The 20946-nt window shown below is 45.6% G+C and overlaps 1 protein-coding gene across 15 annotated transcripts in view; it reads right to left on the minus strand.

Annotated features, from left to right (window-relative positions):
• The window catches only part of RALGPS1 (Ral GEF with PH domain and SH3 binding motif 1), a 297855-nt gene that overhangs the window by 228617 nt on the left and 48292 nt on the right, over positions 1–20946 (minus strand). For all 15 annotated transcript variants that reach the window (XM_061154630.1, XM_061154620.1, XM_061154631.1 and 12 more), the window contains one exon: positions 17449–17499. In XM_061154630.1, the coding sequence (XP_061010613.1) occupies positions 17449–17499 (51 nt within the window). The remainder of the gene's footprint in view (positions 1–17448; positions 17500–20946) is intronic.

Below are 20946 nucleotides of genomic sequence, written 5' to 3' on the forward strand. Positions count from 1 at the left end.
ATAAAATATGGTCAATCTTGATAAAGTTCTGAGTGAATTTGGGGGAAAAAAGGTGTATTCTGCAGTTTCTGCGTAGAGCATTCTATGAATGTAACTGAGGTAAGTGGGTTAATAGTATTATTGAAGTCATCTATTTCTAACTGATTTTCTACTTATTTGTTCTCTTGATTATTGAGAGAAGAGAAGAGAAGAGGATATGCTGGTAGACTTGGTGTCAGGTAAGGGCCCACTTGCTGGTTCACAGACAGCATCTTTTCACTGTGTCCTCACATGCTGGCAGGGATAAGCTAGCTCTCTGAGGTCTCTTTTAGTAGGGCACTAAGGCCAGTCGTGAGGGAGCCGCCCAAAGGCCCCACGTTCTAAGTCCATCATCATGGGTGTGTGAATTTCAGCATGTGAATTTGGGAGGTACACTCAGACCATGGCACATGCTAACACTGGTCAAGAGAAAGACGGCTATATTATCAAACAAAGTGGATTTCAGAGCAAAGAAGAGTTCCAAGCTAAGGTGAGTCATTTCATAATGATGAAGGATAAATTCAACAAGAAGACATAACAGTTGTAAAGCCTTATGCAACTAATACTAGAATTTCAAAATGCATTAAAGCAAAATTGGTAGAATTAAAAGAGAAACCAACAAATGTACAACTATATAATGGGAGATTTCAATACTCTTCTCTCAATAATCAAGAGAACAAATAAGTAGAAAATCAGTTAGAATACAGATGACTTCAATAATACTATTAACCCACTTACCTCAATTACATGCATAGAATGCTTTATGCAGAAACTCCAGAATATACTTTTTTTTCAAATTCACTCAGAACTTTACCAAGATTGACCATATTCTACGCCATAGCATAAATCTCAATCAATCTAAAATAATTTCAGACCATACAAAGTATGTTCTCTAACCACAACAGAATTAGAAATTAATAGCATAAAATATCTAGTAAATCCCCAAATATTTAGAAATGAAATAACACATTTTTAAATAATTTATGGATCAAAAAGAAATCAAAAGGAAAATTAGAAAACATTTTGAACTGAATGAAAATGAAAGCCCAAAATATCAAAATGTGTGGAATGAAACTAAAGAAGGAAATTTAGAAGGAAATTTAGAAGGAAACTTAGAAGGAAATTTACAGCACCAGATGCTTACGTTAGAAACAAAGGGAAGTCTCAAGTCACTGACCTTGGCTTCCACTTTAAGAAGCTAGAAGAGCAAATTAAACCCAAAGTAAGTGGAAGAAAGCAAATGAAAACGTGAACAGGGTGGGAGGGAGGTCCAAGAGGGAAGAACCATTTGTACACTTATGACTGACTCATGATGTTGTATGGCAGAAACCAACAGAACAATGTAAAGCAATTATCCTCCAATTAAAAAAATAGATGAACATAAATCAATGAACTAGAAAACATAAAACCAATAGAAAAAATGAAATCAAGTGCTCATTTTTGCTATCAGTCAAATTCATAAACTTAGCCGAACTCATCAGCGGGGGTTGCCAGAGGGGAGAGAAAGAAGAAACAAATTATATCAGGAATGAGAGAGTAGAAATCATTATAGATCCCACAGATAGTAACAGGATAAGAGAATATTATGAACAAGGTCATGGGAATAAAGTTAACAACTTAGACAAAATAGACAAACTCATTGAAAAATACAACCAAAGCTCACTAAAAAAATATCAGACTACTTGAATACTCCATATCTATTAGAGAAATTATATTCATAGTTAAAAAATGTTCCAAAATAATTGAGTAACTGCACTCCATGATATTTACCCAAAAGAGATGAAAACCTATAGCCTCATAAAAAATACTGCATTTGGATGTCTCAGCAATTTTATTCATAGTCACCCCAACTTAGAAGCAACCAAGATGTCTCTCAGTAGGACAGGTGTATGGATAAACTGTTGTATATCCAGATAACTGAATGTTATTCAGTGCTAAAAAAAAAAAAAAAAGAAAGAAAGAAATGCTAACCGAGCTATGAAAAGACATGGAAGAGCTTTAAATGCATATTACTAAGTGAAAGAAGGTCATAAAACTGTATGATTCCAACTCTATAACAGGCTGGAAAAGACACAGCTTGGAGACACTGAGAAAGATCACTGGTTGCTAAAGGTCAGGGGAGAGAGAGGGATGAATAGAGAGGATTTTTCAGCGCAGTGAAATTATTCTTTATGATACTATAATGGTGAATACATGTCATTATGCATTTGTCAAAAGCCATAAAATGTATCCCACCAAGAGTGAACCCTAAATTAAACTATGGGTGCTGGGTAATGATGAGGTATCGTAAAGCAAATGTAATCCACTCTGATGTGGACACTGATAGTGGGGAAACTGTTGTGGGCAGCAAGGGGGAAAGGAATGTATGAGAACACTCTCTACTTTCTGCTCAATTTTGCTGTGAGCTAAAACTGCTCTTAAAAGTAGTCTGTTTAAAAGGAAAGAACAAAAACCTTTCCACAAAGAAAACTCCCAAGTCCAGGTGGCTCTACTGGTGAAATCTACCAAATATTTACAAAAGAAATCATACCAATTCTACATAAACTCTTCTGGAAAACTGAAAAGGAAAGAATGCTTCCTAACTTGTTTTATGAGGTCAGCGTTACACTGATATCAAAACCAGAAAAAGACATTTCAAGGAAAGAAAAACACAGACCAGTATTTCTCATCACGAAAACAGATGCAAAAAAATTCTTAGCAAAATTTTAACAAATCAACTCCAACAATATACAAAAGGGATTCTGCATCATGACCAAGTAGGGTTTATCACAGGAATGCAAGGTTGGCTTAACATTCAAAAATCAATCTTGCATGAGACAAATGCTCGGGCCTGGTGCACTGGGAAGACCCAGAGGGATCGGGTGGAGAGGGAGGTGGGAGGGGGGTTCGGGATGGGGAATACATGTAAATCCATGGCTGATTCATGTCAATGTATGACAAAAACCACTACAATACTGTAAAGTAATTAGCCTCCAACTAATAAAAATAAATGGAAAAAAAATCAATCTTGTGAATTCTCCATAGCAACAGACTGAAAAAGAAAAATCATATGATTATCTCAATAAATGCAGGAAAAAATATCTGACAAAACCCTGGAGGAGGAAATGGCAACCCAACCAGTATTCTTGCCTGGAAAATCCCATGGACAGAGGAGCCTGGTGGGCTACAGTCCACAGGGTCTCAAAGAGTTGGACACCGCGGAGCAACTGAACACATGCATGCAATATCCACTGCAGATAAAAATTCTCAGCAAATTGGGATTAGGAGGGAAAATCCTCAATCTGATCAAAGCCATTTATGAAAAACCTACATCTTACAGCTAACATCTCTTTAACAAGTGGTGCTGGAACAACTGGTCAACCACGTGTAAAAGAATGAAATTAGACCACTTTCTAACACCATACACAAAAATAAACTCAAAATGGATTAAAGATCTAAATGTAAGACCAGGAACTATAAAACTCTTAAAGGAAAACACAGGCAGAACACTGACATAAATCACAGCAAGATCTTCTATGACCCACCTCCCAGAATAATGGAAATAAAAACAAAAAATAAACAAATGGGACCTAATTAAACTTAAAAGTTTTTGCACAACGAAGGAAACTATAAGCAAGGTGAAAAGGCAACCTTCAGAATGGGAGAACATAAGCAAACGAAGCAACTGACAAAGAATTAATCTCCAAAATATACAAGTAGATCATGCAGCTCAATACCAGAAAAACAAACAACCCAATCAAAAAGTGAGCCAAAGAACTAAACAGACATTTCCCCAAAGAAGACATACAGATGGCTAGTAAACACATGAAAAGATGCTGAACATCACTCATTATTCAGTATAGTTCAGTTGCTCAGTTGTATCTGACTCTTCATGACCCCATGGACTGAAGCACACCAGGCTTCCCTGTCCATCACCAACACCCGGAGCTTGCTCAAACTCATGTCCATTGAGTCAGTGATTCCACCCAACCATCTCACCCTCTGTGGTCCCCTTCGCCACCTGCCTTCAATCTTTCCCAGCATTAGGGTCTTTTCTAGTGAGTCAGTTCTTCGCATCAGGTGGCCAAAGTATTGGAGCTTCAGCTTCAGCATCGGTCCTTTCAATGAATATTTAGGACTAATTTCCTAAAGATTGACTGGTTGGATCTCCTTGCAGTCCAAGGGACTCTCAAGAATCTTCTCCAACACCACAGTTCTAAAGAATCAATTCCTCGGCACTCAGCTTTCTTTATGGTCCAGCTCTCACATCCATATGACTACTCGAAAAACCATAGCTTTGACTACATGGGTCTTTGTCGGCAATTTGTCATGCATTATTAGAGAAATGCAAATCAAAAACCACAATGAGGCATCATCTCACACCAGTCAGAATGGCTGCCATCAAAAAGTCTATAAACAATAAATACTAGAGAAGGTATAGAGAAAAGGGAATGCAAACTGATACAACCACTATGGAGAACTGTTTGGAGATTCCTTAAAAAACTAGAAATAGAACTGCCATATGACTCAGCATTCCACTGCTGGGCATACACACCAAGGAAACCAGAACTGAAAGAGACACGTGCAAACCAATGATCATTGCAGCAGTATTTACAATTAGGACATGGAAGCAACTTAGATTAGAACTAGACGTGGAACAATGGACTGGTTCCAAGCTGGGAAAGAAGCACGTCAAGGCTGCATACTGTCACCCTGCTTATTTAACTTATATGCCGAGTACATCATGTGAAATGCTGGGCTTGATGAAGCACAAGCTGGAATCAAGACTGCCAGGAAAAATAGCAATAACCTCAGATACACAGATGACACCACCCTTTGGCAGAAAGTGAAGAGGAACTAAAGAGCCTCTTGATGAAAGTGAAAGAGGAGAGTGCAAAAGTTGGCTTAAAACTCAACATTCAAAAAACAAAGATCATGGCATCTGGTCCCATTGCTTCATGGAAAATAGATGGGGAAACAATGGAAACAGTGACAGACTTTATTTTCTTGGGTTCTAAAATCACTGCAAATGGTGATGCAGCCATAAAACTAGAAGATGCTTACTCCTTGGAAGAAAAGCTATAACAAACATACTGCATATTAAAAAGCAGAGACATTACTTTGTGGACCAAGGTCTGTCTAGTCAAAGCTATGGTTTTTCCAGTAGTCACGTATGGATGTGAGAGTTGGACTATAAAGAAAGCTGAGGGCCAAAGAATTGATGCTTTTGAACTGTGGTGTTGGAGAAGACTCTTGAGAGTCCCTTGGACAGTAAGGAGATCAAATCAGTCAATACTAAAGGAAATCAGTCCTGAATATTCATTAGAAGGACTGATGCTGAAGCTCCAACACTTTGGCCACCTGATTCGAAGAACCAACTCATTGGAAAAGACCCTAATGCTGAGAAAGATTGAAGGCAGGAGGAGAAGGGGATGACAGAGGATGATATGATTAGATGGCATCACCGACTCAATGGACCTGAGTTTGAGCAAGCTCCGGGAGTTGGTGATGGACAGGGAAGTCTGGTGTGCTGCAGTCCATGGGGTCATAAAGAGTCAGACACGACTGAGCGACTGAATTGAACAACTACATCATACTGAAAAATGGAAGACCACTTTTCCTCTAAGACTAGAAACAAGCCAAGGATATCTGCTCTCACCACTTTTGCTCAACAGGGTACTAGAGATTATAGCCAGTTAATAAGACAAGAAAAAGAAACAAAAACATCTAGTTTAGAAAGAAAGAACTTAAACTGCTGTTATTTACAGAGATGGACTTCCCAAGTGGCGCTAATGGTAAAGAACCTGTCTGCACTGCAGAAGACCTAAGAGATGCAGGTTCAATCCCTCAGTCAGGAAGATCCCCTGGAGGAGGGCATGGCAACTGAATCCAGTATTCCTGCCTACAGAATCCTATGGACAGAGGAGCCTGGTAGGCTACAGTCCATAGGGTCACAAAGAGTCGGACACAACTGAAGTGACTTAGTACATTCACAGAGATATCATCATCTGTGTAGAAATCCTAAAGAATCTACAAAAAAAGCTACTAGAATAAGTGAAAGTTAAGCAAAGTTGTGGGATACAGATCAATTTACAAAAATCAGTCATATCTCTATAAATTAGTAATGAACAATTGGAATTTAATTTAAATAAGATACCATTTACAATAGCACAGAAAACTAAATTTTAGGAATAAGTCTGACAAAAGATACATAACACCCATACATTGAAAAGTATAGAACATTACTGAAATAAATTATAAAAGACCTTAATACACAGAACTGCATACTATGTTCATGGTTCCAGTGACTCAGTATTGTTAAGATGTCAATTTTCCCCAAATTGATCTACAGATTCAATCCAGTCACAATCATAGCCTGGGGGATTCTATAAAAGCTAACAAACTGATTTTAAATTTTCTATAGAAATGCAGAGGACAATAGCCAAAACAATTTTGAAACAGAAGAACACATTTTAGGGACTTACATTAGCTGATTTTAAGAAGACAGTGGAGGCGGGGAGTGGAGAGGAGGGAGGGACTACAAAAAGCATTAGGAAACTTTCTGGGTGGACAGTATGTTTATTATCTTTATCTGCTGATGGTTTTGCATGTATATGCATACATCCAAACTCATCAAATCATTGACTTTATTTATGCATGGCTTATTATATGTCAGTTACGCCCCAATAAAGCTGAAAAAAATCTCACTCGGTCCTCATGTCCAATTTTTTGAGGCCATCATATCATAGGCTCCATTGTGCAGATGTGTAAACTGAACCTTAGAGTAATAAAGCGACTTAGGCGTGGTCACACAGATACCAACCTATCCCTCTCACTCCGGAGCCAAGGAAGAAAAGCTCTTCTCCCTGCTTCTCATTCATTCAACTATTGATAAGTAGTGATCCTGTAACATGCCACTGTGGTTGGAGTAAAGAGACACAGCAGTGACCAAAGGTCCTTCCTCAGAGAACTTGACACACTGCTGAGCCCAGGGCCCTTCTGAGCTGACTTATCAGTCTGTCATTGCTTTGCTCCTTATTTCATATACTGACATCTCTCAAAAGAAGAGAAACACCTTGTTGAATTTCTGCCTCCCTCCCAGCTGCCCATGCGATCAGCTTTAAGCATCACAACACTATGAGATGGGTATCACTGCCATTCTACAGGTAAGGAAACCGCCCGGGGAGGTGAAGGAACCTGCCGTGATCACACAGCTGGAGGGCCACAGAGCCCGCTTCCGCATGCAGACCTTCCTGTCTCCCATCCCAGCAAGGCAGGCAGATTGTTCCAGCAGCAAGAGTCCAAATGAACCCTGTTTTCCTCACAGACAAAAATCACAACCAGGCTCCAAGTCCCCGAGGACCAGAACAGCTGTTCACCAAACACTCTGTTTTGTGCTATTATTCATTTAAAAGGAAATTTGGTTTCTAACCAGCACACCCTTATGGTAGAAAGTGAAGAGGAACTAAAAAGCCTCTTGATGAAAGTGAAAGAGGAGAGTGAAAAAGTTGGCTTAAAGCTCAATATTCAGAAAACTAAGATCATGGCATCTGGCCCTACCACTTCATGGGAAACAAATGGGGAAACAGTGGCTGACTTTATTTTTGGGGATTTCAAAACCACTGCAGATGGTGATTGCAGCCATGAAATTAAAAGATGCTTACTCCTTGGAAGGAAAATTACGATCAACCTAGATAGCATATTAAAAAGCAGAGACATTACTTTGCCAACAAGGGTCCGTCTAGTCAAGGCTATGGTTTTTCCAGTGATCATGTATGGATGTGAGAGTTGGACTGTGAAGAAAGCTGAGCCCCGAAGAATTGATGCTTTTGAGCTGCTGTGTTGGAGAAGACTCTTGAGAGTCCCTTGTACTGCAAGGAGATCCAACCAGTCCATCCTAAAGGAGATCAGTCCTGGGTGTTCATTGGAAGGACAGATGCTAAAGCTGAAACTCCAATACTTTGGCCACCTCATGCGAAGAGTTGACTCATTGGCAAAGACCCTGATGCTGGGAGGGATCGGGGGCAGGAGAAGAAGGGGACGACAGGGGATGAGATGGCTGGATGGCATCACCGACTCGATGGACATGAGTTTGAGTAAACTTCGGGAGTTGGTGACGGACGGGGAGGCCTGGAGTGCTATGATTCATGGGGTCACAAAGAGTCAGGCACAACTGAGCGACTGAACTGAACTGAACTGACTGAACTGAACCAGCACGAATGTCATACCCACACTCAAGTAGTTAGAGGAAAAAAAAAAAAAAAGTCTAGAAATTGCAATCTGTTGGTTTTACTTGATCAAATGTGCTGCTGGCCTGTGTCTGTAGCCAGATCGGACAGCCAGCTCTCCCCACTCTCCGGGCAGGTCTTTTTCTGGGGCTAAGAGAGGTTCTCCAACCTCTGTCTCCATCACGAAAGGAGCTGTGGGGGAAAGCCTGTTCCCACTCTGTTTCCACCATGACAAGAAATTCTTACAAAGGATAGAGCAATTACTAGGAAATGAGAAGCAAATAACAAATGCAAACTCGGAGCAGTAACAAATGAGAGAGACAGCTGCTTGGGCTTCCGGTGCTAAATGGCACCAGCACTGAAATGTGGAGCCGCCCTCCCCCACGCCTGGGCCTCTGGAGGCACCTGGCCGACCGCCTACTACCCAATTCAGTTTTTCTAACCGAGAAGGGGCAGGACAGCGTAGACGTCCTGTGCTATTTTTACTACCACATCCTAAATATATTCAATAAGTAACATCAGGCACTCTGCTGGGTCACAGGATATGGGGTGAATAATTCCGGCATGACCCCTGTATCCGTGCAGTTTATAATCCAGGAGGGAGGCAGACTTGAAACACTAATTATTCAGGCTTTCCAAAGTCATGACGGTTCAGCACAGTGGTGAAAAGGCCTGTGCGTGAGCAGTGGGAGACGGTGAGGTGAGAGGGAGCAGGGGGAGCCTGCTGGAGCCCCAGCTCTAAGCTGCTCACCCCACCGCCTGAGGCGGGAGGAGGAGTCGCCTGTGATGGGGAGGAGAAGGGCGCCCCAGGTGGAGGGCGCCGTCTGCAGGAAGGTTGCTGAGACGGCAGGGAAACCAGGGAAGGCTGTGGGGCACACAGAGCGGTGGGCTTGCTGCTGGCCCGTCATGCAGAGTCTGACCAGGAAAGGGGGCGGGTCTGCATCCTCCGAGCAGCGGGGAGCCTCAGAGGGTTCTGGGCAGGACTGGGACACAGTGGGATTTTGGCTTTAGAAAGATGTCTCTGAATACAGAGAGGAGGCTGTGGTGGGGAGGTGGGAGGGAGCTGACCATGCGGAGATGTGATCGGAGGATGGGTAGCAGTGACTCAGGCTAGGCTGGGGCAGTGAAGGGAACGGTCTGAAAAAATGGCCCAGCATGTGACCTGAAAGAGGGGTTTTAATGATGTCAGCGAAACCGATCTCCTCTTTACAAATAACTGCCTTGCTGGCAGCGCTCTTCCCTTCTCCCAGGGCCAAACGCTCTGATTCCAGGAGCAGCAAAGACACACAGGGCTTGTCCGCCATCCAACACTGACCTCTGCTTTTAGGAATGCCCGCTTCTTCAGAGCATGCGAACGGCATCCAGACAAAAGGCCAGAGGGTCAGGTTCCTGAACCCACAGGCAGTGTTTTCCTGAACTGCAACGTGTCATGTGGCCCCGAGGAAAATGTGTGCTTCGGCGGGGAGTCTCGCAGGCCTACAGGCCCGCCCCTCAGCAGAGCAGCAGACAGGGGGACCAGCCAGGCCCGAGCGCTCAGCCCTGATTCGGAGAGGGTGAAACCAAGTCTTTCTAGGGTGGGCACCCCCAGGGACCAGAGCTCTATCTGGATACCGCCTCCGCTGTCCCCAAACACTTGTAAATGAGACCCACCTCTTCCTCCTCCTCCTCCTCACCGGATCTGCCCTGCCCCAGGGCCGCAGGGAGGAAGAAAGCAAGGATCCAGGCTGCATGCCCATCCGGAACACTCCCCCGCCTGCCTTCCACCTGGCCCGTGCCTCGCACCCAAGTGGCAGATGCTGGTGACACTCTGGCCCCATCCCTCACAAGGCTCCCAGGCTATGCCTGCAGCTCTCCTCTGAGCCATTTCAGGGGGGGGCCCTCTGGCCCTCCGTCTCCCCTCCACATCCTGCCTGCCTCTCCCCGGGATGCTCTCGCCTTCAGCTGGGGCTCACAGTCTCCTCCTCCCGGTCTCCCACCATCATCACCAAGGACATCAGAACACTGGGTGGTACCCTTGCGCTTCTGGGTAACACTGTACCTCAACCACCCCCCAAAAGACCTTCATCCCCCTCCACCTCTGCTACCCGAAGGCGCAGCCAGCACCCCGTCCAGCACAGCTGTCAGAGCGACCCCAGCTCTGACCCTGAACTCTGAAATCCTTCTCCCTTCGGACCTCCTGGCCTCTCTCGCCCGGACAAGATGCTGCCCGCCGCCCTGCTCGGGGTCAGGACGCTGGGCTCCCTGGGCCTCCTCCTGCATCCAGGGCCACTTCCTCTGCCCTCTGCTCCCCAAACACAGAGCACACCCCTCTGTCACCTGTGTCTTCTTGCCTCAGCTCTCAGGGCAGGCCCCTATCCATTCCAGGGCCCGGCCCCTCCCCACAATTGAGACCACCCTTGCCTCCTGCCAACTGCAGCACAGCCCCTGCAGCACAGTCTCCCTGATTGCAGTTGGCTCTGTCTCCCTGCTTAGAACAAAGTCCCTAGAATACAAATCTGTGCCCGTCACTCCCTTCGTGAAGCTCCCCCGTGATCCCCAGGCTAGCCAGCTAAAGCTATGCCTTCTGCTCCTCTCCATCAGCCGCCCTCTGCTCGAGGCCCCGACATCCCAAATGCTTCTAGTACACTGTCCGTTTCCATGTCTGCCCCTCACTCTCGCGGAAATGTGCCCACAGCCCCTCCACCTCTGTCTCTCCAGCACGTGGCTCACCAACTCTTGAAGGAGTCAGTGAGTTAAGGTCGGACTGACAATTGAGAAATCTGGCAGTGGGGATGGAGCAACGTCGGCAGGGGCAGCGAGACTGGAAGAAACACAGGCGCGTGGAGAAGCTTCCCGCCTCACTGAGTCTGGTACCCACTGCAGTTCGTTTCCATCACATTCGAGTCTCTGGACACCCATCCACGTGCCTCTGTGACCCTGTGTTCCCCCGGCTGCCAGACGGGGAAGAGAATGACACGCTGATCTCTGCGGAGCTTCCAGCACACCCACATCCCCCGCAAGGACGCCCCTTAGAAGCATAGGACCTAGAGAACAACTGCTCACCTTTTTTTCTCCCCAGACACTAGGTACCAAAAATAGTGTTAAACTTGGGGAAATATACCATCCGCCTCTGCAGTGAGTTATTCACGCTGCCTGAAATGTCGTTCCCAACCCCTATCCTGTTCCCTGAATCACCCATCAGACAGGATCCCTTTTTGCCTTCCAGGCTCAGTGCCAGTTGCTGTTCTCGTTACTGTTCAGTCACTCATTCGTGTCCAATTCTTTGAGACCCCATAGACTGCAGCATACCAGGCTTCCCTGTCCTTCACTATCTCCCGGAGTTTGCTCCAACTCATGTCCATTGAGTTGATGATGCCATCCAACCATCTCATCCTCTGCATTTCCCCCTTTTCCTTTTGCCCTCAATCTTTCCCAGCATCAGGGTTTTTTCCAAAGAGTCTCAGGTGGCCAAAGTATTGGACCTTCAGCTTCAGCATCAGTCCTTCCAATGAATATTCAGGACTGACTTCCTCTAGGATTGACTGGTTTGATCTCCTTGCAGTCCAAGGGACTCTCAAGTGTCTTCTCCAACACCACATTTCAAAAGCATCAGTTCTTCGGTGCTCAGCCTTCTCTATGGTCCAACTTTCACATCCGTACGTGACTAATGGAAAAACCATGGCTTTGACTATACGGACCTTTGTCGGCAAAGTGATGTCTCTGCTTTTTAATACACTATCTAAGTTTATCACAGCTTTCTTTACAAGAAGCCAGTGTCCCAACCCAACAGCAAAGCGAGCCTTTCTGTGGCCCCAGGACACCGTGGGATGTGTCTCCATCCAGACCTCAGCCTCCTCACCATTTTGGAAGCTCGGGTATGAACTCAGGTCTGAAGGATTCCAAACACAGTGCTCTGCATTGCTCTGTTACTCAGACCATCACCTCCTCCGGGCCACTGGCTCCCACCCGGGCATCCCTGAATGTTCTTTTGAGCATGAGCTCACATCCAAAATGCACAGAACCTATTCAGACCAAGCGCTGGTGAGGAATCACAGCCTCGAGTGACTGGGAACTTCCCACATGCAGGCACTGCACCGAGTTCTTTCACGTGAGGTGAACACTATGGTTTCCCTCACTTTACACACGAGAAAACCCAAGCATAAAAAGAATGAGTAATTTGTTCACACTCTAAGCTAGGAAGGGTGAAGCTGGGACTGCACCCCAGCCTTACCAGGCCGTGCCCGTGCTATCTAGCACCCCAAGCAGGACCAGCGGGCCCAGATGCTGGACTCGGGCAGAACCTGGGCTGAGTCGAGCACAGAGCAGAGCATGCGGTTCTCCCGCTGATGCGTCATGTTAAAACTAACGACAGACAGTTCCGACCTCCAAACTGGTCTCTGAGAAACTGGTGGGCCTTCGATTCCACAGGCTGGGAGATGAGTGAGCATAACGACAGGCAGATTCTGTAGGGAAGGCCGGCAGAGACAAAAATGCCACCCTGCAAATGTACCCTCTCCCAAGGCAGCTGTCACCAGGACCCCCGCCAGAAAGACCCCCTTCACCATGCAACCCTTTTCCTAGGCAGCAGCAGCCAGGAGCCCACCCATCCCTGCAACACAATCCACCATGGCATGGAGGGGTTCTAGGCCACAGCTAGCCAGGTAAACGTGGCTGAGAGCCATTATGCTGCAAAGTTGTATCTGCATTAATCCGCCAGGTTTTGATAAAATTGGTCACTTGCCGGAGTCACCAGGGAACAGTTACGACTCCATATTTGCTAAACTCCATTTTCCTTGCTCTCTGCCAATCCTTAACTCACTGTCTGCCTGTCCTCCTCTGAGCCCTGGGCCGATGCTCTTGTGGCCCCGCCGGCAGAAATGAGCAAAGCCGCAGTTCTACCCTCAGTTATCAACAGCATTTGGAAATGTGAATCTTCAAAGACTGTGCTCACCAGGCAAAACCCTAGCTTTGGGGGAAGTGGTTACACCACAGAACAGGCACCCTGGTAATCACCTCCCCTCCTTGGTACGCCCTCCTTGGCAACGTGCCTGCATTCAGCCAGATACTGTTCCGCCATGGTGCCTCTCTCCTTCATTCATTCATTTTCCACTCACTCAGCACATATTTATTGTGTAGATACTACGTTCCAGGCGTGGGGATTACATCAGGGTCTCTCAGGATGCAACCCTCCAGAACCAAGTGAAACTCTTTCTCTGCCCTGGTGTGTTCAAAGACCTTTGCAGGGAGGCCAAGGAAAGAGACCCACCCAAGCGTGTAAGTAGTAGGAGAGAGAGAAGATAAGAAGAAAAGGAACTAAAGACAAATAGAACCGTAATTAAATGCTCAACTGTAGCAGTCTGCTAAATAATAACAGTAATACTGATATTATTATTATTTTAAAACTATCATATATATGTGTGTGTGAGACAGAGAGATGAGATAATACAAAAAAAAATAATTGTTTAATGTTGTTAGGAACCAAAATTGGCAGCGTAAAAGAAAACATATAAAAAAATCAAAGGAATTAAGTTAACAATCCCAGAAGGCCAGATTTGAACTGGAAAGACCAACACTGTACTGGTTGTGCTTCCACCCGATAAAGTGGCGTAAGGAACGATCCTGAAATCTCAGAGGCTCACGGTGACAAGCAGGTCGTTAGAGAGACTGCAGTTCAGCTGACCTCTGCTGGAACCACCCGGCTGCACCAAGTTACGCTGGAATTCAGGCTTTGGGTCGGGGTCGTGTCACCTTCAATGTCTTCAGTTAGGGACTCAGACTAAAACCACAAGGGCAACGGGTCCCTCAGAGAGAATGGACTGGTGAAGCTTCCTGACTTTCAGCAGCTCAGCTCACCACTCGCATCCCATCACTTGTGCCCAAGTCACCGGGGTGGCCCAAAGTCTAGGGGTGGGAAAATATATACCACCGGCACGGAAGCCATGATAAGAATGAGGAGGGAATAACATCGTCCAACCAATCATCCAGTCAGGAACTCATGACTTTTAGTTTTAAAAAATAAATATCTCCTAGCCCCATCCACCAAAAAGGCCTAAAAGCATCGGCAATTCAATAGCAATGAAAATCCTCTCCCCCAGGTTGTGGTTTCTAAACACTGCTCTCCACTAAAAGAAACCAGGACCCCTGAGGGACTGCCTGACTCCAGGTCTTCAGCAGGAAACTAGTTTATCTTGTATCAAAGAGCAAGGAATTTCTCAAAAAATAATGGATCATGTTAAAAGGATATAGGAGATGACATGAAAGGGCTCCCATTGGTTAAAGACAGGATAATTTACACATTACACTTTATACAGTATACTTTGGCCACCTGATGTGAAGAGCCGACTCACTGGAAAAGACCCTGACGCTGGGAAAGACTGAAGGCAAAAGGAGAAGGGAGCTGGTTAGAGAGCATCACTGACTCAATGGACATGAATGTGAGCAAACTCTGGGAGGTTGTGGAGAACAGGGGAGCCTGGTGAGCTGCGGTTCATAGGGTCACAGAGAGTCGGACACAACTTAGTGATGGAATAACAATTTATGCATCAAAAAGAACAGTGACTACAACTGACTGAAAGGAATTCCCAGCCCCACTCAAAGCCTATGGAACCAGAATCTCCAGGCACAAAGCCTGGGCATCTGGATTTTTTTTTTTTTTTTTTTATGGAGCTCTCAACTGATTCTGAAGCACAGCCAGGATTGCAAGGCACAGGTTTCCTGATCTTCTGCGCATCTAGATCACTCAGAGTGCCCATCTCACTATGAGGTGCCAGCCTCTGCTTCCTGCAAAGTCCTGTCTACATCAAACTGACACGTGTCCCTTATTCATATGCTTCCGACTCTGGGGTGGTCCAGCCATAACGTGGCAGACATCATCAAGGGGAAAGGTTCCAGTTTTCAGTCTGCTGACAACAATAACAAGAGCAGAGAAGCTGGGACAGCTCCCAGGGTGCCTCCTTTTAACCACGGTTTTGACAATGACATTGAGGAACAAACTCTTCCGTTTTTAGCTAACATATCACAGATCTAAAACGGAGAAGTTTGGAGTTTCTCCAGATACCTCACGGCAGATCATTCTTAATCCTCACTCGGCAGCAGAATCAACTGGTAAGCTTCTACAAAACAGGGCTGACCGTGTTCTGGACTCTAACCCAGAGGCTCAGATTCCATGATCTAGGGTGGAGGCGGGGCACCCAGTGTTTCCAAGGCTGCCCAGGTGATTCTGATGCACGGCCGTGCTTGAGAACCACAGCTCCAAGCATGTCTTGAAAGCAAAACACGAGATATGTCCTGGACGAGGCGCCTTCTGAACTGCAGCGCCCTTGGGAAAGTGTCTGTCCGCTCCTCCCATGCCTCTGGAGAGCACCTCCCCGCCCCCACAATCGGCCTGAGCAGCCACGCCTGTGTCCCCGGGCTCACCGCAGACTGGGCAGCCCTCCTCGATGTTCAGGGCAGAGAATAAAGCTCTGAATGTCTACACAGCTCCAGGTCAAGCAGAAGCAGAGAACGTGAGCAGAGAGCTAATAATTCAGCAGAGGCAACTGTCACACAACTGCTCCCCCAACAGGCTCCAGGGTGCAGTGCGCTGAGTGGGTGTTGGTTTTTGTTTTAATTAGAAAGAATGTGTAATCCCCACATTAGAAGAAAATAGAGAAAGACTTAAGTCAGCCAGTTCAAAAAAGCAAACATAGTTCTGCACCCCCCACCAAACTTAATGAATAAAACACACACACACACAAATACAAATCACTGCCACGTCCTCACACAAGTGCTGAGCACGGCTAGCAATACGACTTTCCCCTTGATTTATAGTGGGTTAGATGCCAGCTCTAGGAAGGCCTGGATCCTTTGTCTGGCTTTGTATTAAAATACGCTGTTTTTCTCAAAGTCTTAACAACTACCACACTGTCAGAAGAAGGGCATCATGTTAAGAGTGTTTTGGGGACTACCCTGGTGGTCCAGTGGATAAGACTTCACCTTCCAATGCAGGGGATGCAGGTTCGATACCTAGTCGGGGAACCAAGACCCCCATACGCCACGAGGCAACTAAGCCCAACCGCCACAACTACTGAGCCTGCACACCGAAACTAGAGACGCCCGTGCGCCACAGCGAAGAGCCCGTGTGCGGCAGCAAAGACCTGACCTGGCCAAAAACAAGTAAGTAAATAAATAAATACTTAAAACGAGTGTTCTGGAACTCATACCATGGTTTTGACCTGTCCCCCCACCCACACCCCTCTTCTCTGAAATCTGCACCCCACTCACAAAGCTGGGTCCGCTCAGCTGTGCGTGCTCGTCCTGGCCACAAACTCCTGAGCTGAGTCACTGAACCAGCTCTGGACATAGGACTCAGCGGGGCTGGACCGAGACTGGCTGGTCCCGATCTAGAAGGTGGCTCCCACAGACATCGCGCAAATGTGGGCCCTTCGGGGAGGCCAGGTTGGACCGCAGGGACAGAACAGGGCAGGAGAGAGGGGAGAGGGGAAGGCAGAGGCGAGGCAGAGAGCAGGGACAGTGCTTGCGTCCTGCTCGGCTACGTAGGCTGCCCGAACTCCAGGCCCACAGGTGCAGAAAGTGCCCCCTTTACGCTCGTAAATTCTTCCTCTGCCTATTCAGCTATTTGAAATGAATTTCTATCACTTGATAACAAAACCAGAAGCGGGACTAAAATAACTGTAAAGCCACATTACCAACTGCTAGTCATTTCCAGGAATTTCTCCAAAGACTAAAATCAACTTTTTTTTCTCCTCATTGAATATGCTGTTTCTAAAAATATATGTATGCTTTTAACGTAAATATGTATACATTTTTGCTGCAGCAACTGGCTTCAAAATCAGAAACAAGGCAACCACCAGAATTTGGGATCAACAGAAAGAAAGCTCTCCTGGAAATGTTGCCTCCCATCTCTGTCTCGAACAGTGAGCGTCTCCAGCAGGGGTGGTCCGGGAGAAGGCCAGGCCTCAGATTCAGGTGTAGAGGCCAGCCGTGGGCACTGACTGCCCCCAGCCCTGCCAGAGAGGACCAAATGTGGTGCCATCCTCTGGAAAAATCCAAACAGCAGGCTCAGAGGATGAGCCATTTCGAGAGTGGAACTCCTGGATGCTCTCTTTGATGGGGGCTAAAATCGATAATATGCGTTTATAGAGACTTCAAGAGAGAAACTGGGAAACTTAGTTCCTCTAATGGGACAAAACCCTCCCTCCCCGCCCGAGCGTTGCTAGTACACAGTAAAGGGCAAGGTACAGACCTCCGGCTGGATGGCTTTAAACACGGGTATGTCCATTAGTGTGATCTGGCTCTGCAACAAGAGAGAACTGGGGTTAGAAAACACTAGAAACCAAAAACAGCTGCCATGCGACTTTGAAACTCTACAGATTAATAACACATTCTGAGAAGTCACACTTTTCCCTCGAAATAAAAATCAAGATGGAGTAAAAAACTGGGTAAACTTTGAAAACGCCTCTCCCATCCCTTCCTTCTTTATAAATCTTGATCCACACCCTTCCATCTTGAATGTGAGATGGACACCCAATTTAGGGATTGATAATAGTAGCTTGGAGGGTACATTTTTTTAGTTTGGATATTTTCATTCTATTTGAGCTTTTGTTTCAAGTCTAAGTTACTTGTACAACTAAAAAAAAGTTGCAGACACAATATTATAAGTTAGAATGTTAAACAGAGACACTCTCTATTACTCTAAAGTAATTTTTTTTTTTAAATTGTGGCTTATAGAAAGTGTACATTTCTTCTGAAGCCTAAGCCACCTCTAAATTATATGGTGGAGTCCTATTTGAGATGCCCCCACAGACCAGTGTTGGACCATGAACTGTTTATTCCACCAGCCCACAATGAGAGAACTACAGAATTTGAGAGCAAGCATTTGGAAACTTTTATAGCGATCCCCATGACATTCTTATTATATATTTTTTAAAGCGTTAATCCTTTGCTGTTGTTCCGTGTTCAGTCGCTAAGTCATGTCCAAATCTGCGACCCCATGGATTGCAGCATGCCAGGCTTCCCTGTCCTTCACTGTCTCCCAGAGTTTACTCAAACCCATGTGCATTGATTCAGTGATTTCATCCAACTATCTCATCCTCTGTCATCCCCTTCTCCTCCTGCCCTCAGTCTTTCCCAGCATCAGGATCTTTTCCAATGACTTGGCTCTTCTTGTTCATCTTGGCATAAGATGATCAAAGTATTGGAACTTCAGCTTCAGCATCAGTTCTTCCAATGAATATTCAGAGTTGATTTCCTTTAGGATTGACTAGTCTGACTCCTTGTTGTCCAAAGGACTCTCAAGAGTCTTCTCCAGCACCACAGTTCGAAAGCATCAGTTCTTCAGTACTCAGCCTTCTTTGTGATCCAACTCTCATGTCCCTTCATGACTACTGACTGGAAAGGAAAAAAAACTGGTCTTTTATCAAACCTAGCTTAAGAAGCACTAATTTTGTCCACACAGAAAACACACATCTAGTTAAAAGGCTGTTCCTATTGCTATAAGCTCATCAGGTGACAGTAAGAGAAGGCGTCCTTGCTGACAGGTTTGCAGGCCAAAGCATGGCCTGGGCTGACTTCACATGGCCTGTACCTCTGTCCAGATGCCATGTGGGAAGCCAGGATACAGTCAACAGATGCTTCTATGACAGGCCAGGGCAGGAAGAGCTAAGAACTTCTGGATGCCCATGAATGAGAGAAGACACTTGTCCACTGTCCACAGGGCATCTGGGAGGACACGATGCAGTGAACAGATGTGGGCTCTGGAATCCACAGGGCTTGGTGTGTGTCTAGACACCATCACTTAACAGCTACATTCTCTTTGACACATGACTTTTAACTTCTCCCAGTTTCAGTTGACACATCTAGAATATGGTGACAATCATTCCTGTCTCATAGGATCACTGTGAGAATTCAAGACAAGAGGAGCAGAAGGCCTGGCATCTAATATGTACTCTCTCTATATACGTACAAATGTGTACATATATGACTGTGTTTTGTGTGTACACAGGTGCCAGGCATTCTGTACCTCTTGTCTTGCATATTCACAAAGATTATATCTATGCTTATATGTTTATGTATCATAATATTTTGGCAAAAGGGGAGTCATATAGATGGGTTCATGTTCTGGCACATGGTTCAATACACTAGATAGGAAATAAGGGACTATTAACATGTTTGAACATACATGTTTCAAAGCTGCTCTAAAATATACTTAAAGAAGGCTGTTACATTGTCAGCAAATAGTTTCATGAGAAAAAAGCCTCATATCAAGAATTCCTTTTTTTTTTTTAAAGTCACTCAGTTGTGTCCGACTCTTTGCAACCCCATGGACTATACAATCCATGGAATTCTCTATGCCAGAACACTGGAGTGGGTAGCCTTTCCCTTCTCCAGGGGATCTTCCCAACCCAGGGATTAAACCCAGGTCTCCCACATTACAGGCAGATTCTTTACCAGCTGAGCAACAAGGGAAGCCCAAGAATTTTGGAGTGGATAGCCTATCCCTTCTCCAGTGGATCTTCCCAACCCAGGATTCAAATCAGGTCTCCTGCATTGCAGAAGGATTCTTTACCAACTGAACTATCAGGGAAGCCCTGATGTCAAGAATACATTGGAGAAAAATAGCAACACACGTGGTATGTCAACTGTAACCACAATCCAGGGCTTAGGTAGAATTCTGGTCACCTCTTGGCACAACTGAAAGGTGACCCAAAATCAGTGGATTTCTGGGAAGCACAGGATGCATCCCAAAGCATACCATCACCAGGACTGAGCAGGAGATGAAAATAAACAGGTGGTTTCGTCCCTCCAAGGGGCTGGGGCTTGTCACGGGCACTGAAGTGAAACGTTGCCGCTACTGGAAGCTCAGTAGCGACATGGATGGCACTGCCGAGTCCGAGCAGTTCCACCTCTGCGTCCATCCACCCAGAGCAAGCCGGCCCTGGATGTCAGCACAAAGTGAGTGACTACTGCTCGCTGAAGCCTGTAGGACTGTGTGTCTGGCCCAGAGATACAGGGCCCAGAGCTACATCCCAGGTGCAAACAGACTGGCATTTCTCCTGCCAGACTCAAGATTGTTGGCCAAGTGCTCCTCACACGTGGATTAATTCTGCCATCCTGGGGAGCAGAAAGGCCTCAGGAAAACAGAAGATTTGAGCTGAGAGCTCAGAGGGCCTTGGAAATCTCTCCTGCAATTCAAGTTCACTCCCAGTCCGGAAGAACTGGCAGGATGTTTGCAGTGTCATTTAGGAAAAGAACCAAAAGTCTGCTAATGTGAAAATGAGAAAACTTCCTTTCCATCCTGCCATCAGTTCTAGGGTTCACTATATGAATTTCCAAATCATGTATTAAAATAGTGAGTTTGCATTTCATAGTTTTTCAGATGGTTCAAGTTTCAAATATTATGATCCCTGCTCAGACCATCAGTCAAAAATGTGCTCAGGTATTTTATTCAAGATAAACCAGAGAAACCAGAACAGAGGTCACCAGGCTGAAAATAGACTGGTTGGTCCCAAACACACCACCAGAAGCTATTTAGAAGAAGCTCTCCCATTTCTATCTTCTCAGTTCTGGGGATGCAGTGTCCAGAGCAAGAATACATCGATAGATAGGTAAAATCACTGGGGTATAAATTACATGTCATTTTACTACAAAGCCGAACACACGTAGCTAGGTTGAGTAAGGTTTTGAGTAATCCTCCCCGTGAAGCTGGAGCACTGCAAGGCAGGCAGTTTTACCAAAAGGGAAG

This window comes from Dama dama, chromosome 11 (assembly GCF_033118175.1).
Source record: "Dama dama isolate Ldn47 chromosome 11, ASM3311817v1, whole genome shotgun sequence".
In the NCBI taxonomy this organism is placed as follows: Eukaryota; Metazoa; Chordata; class Mammalia; order Artiodactyla; family Cervidae; genus Dama; species Dama dama.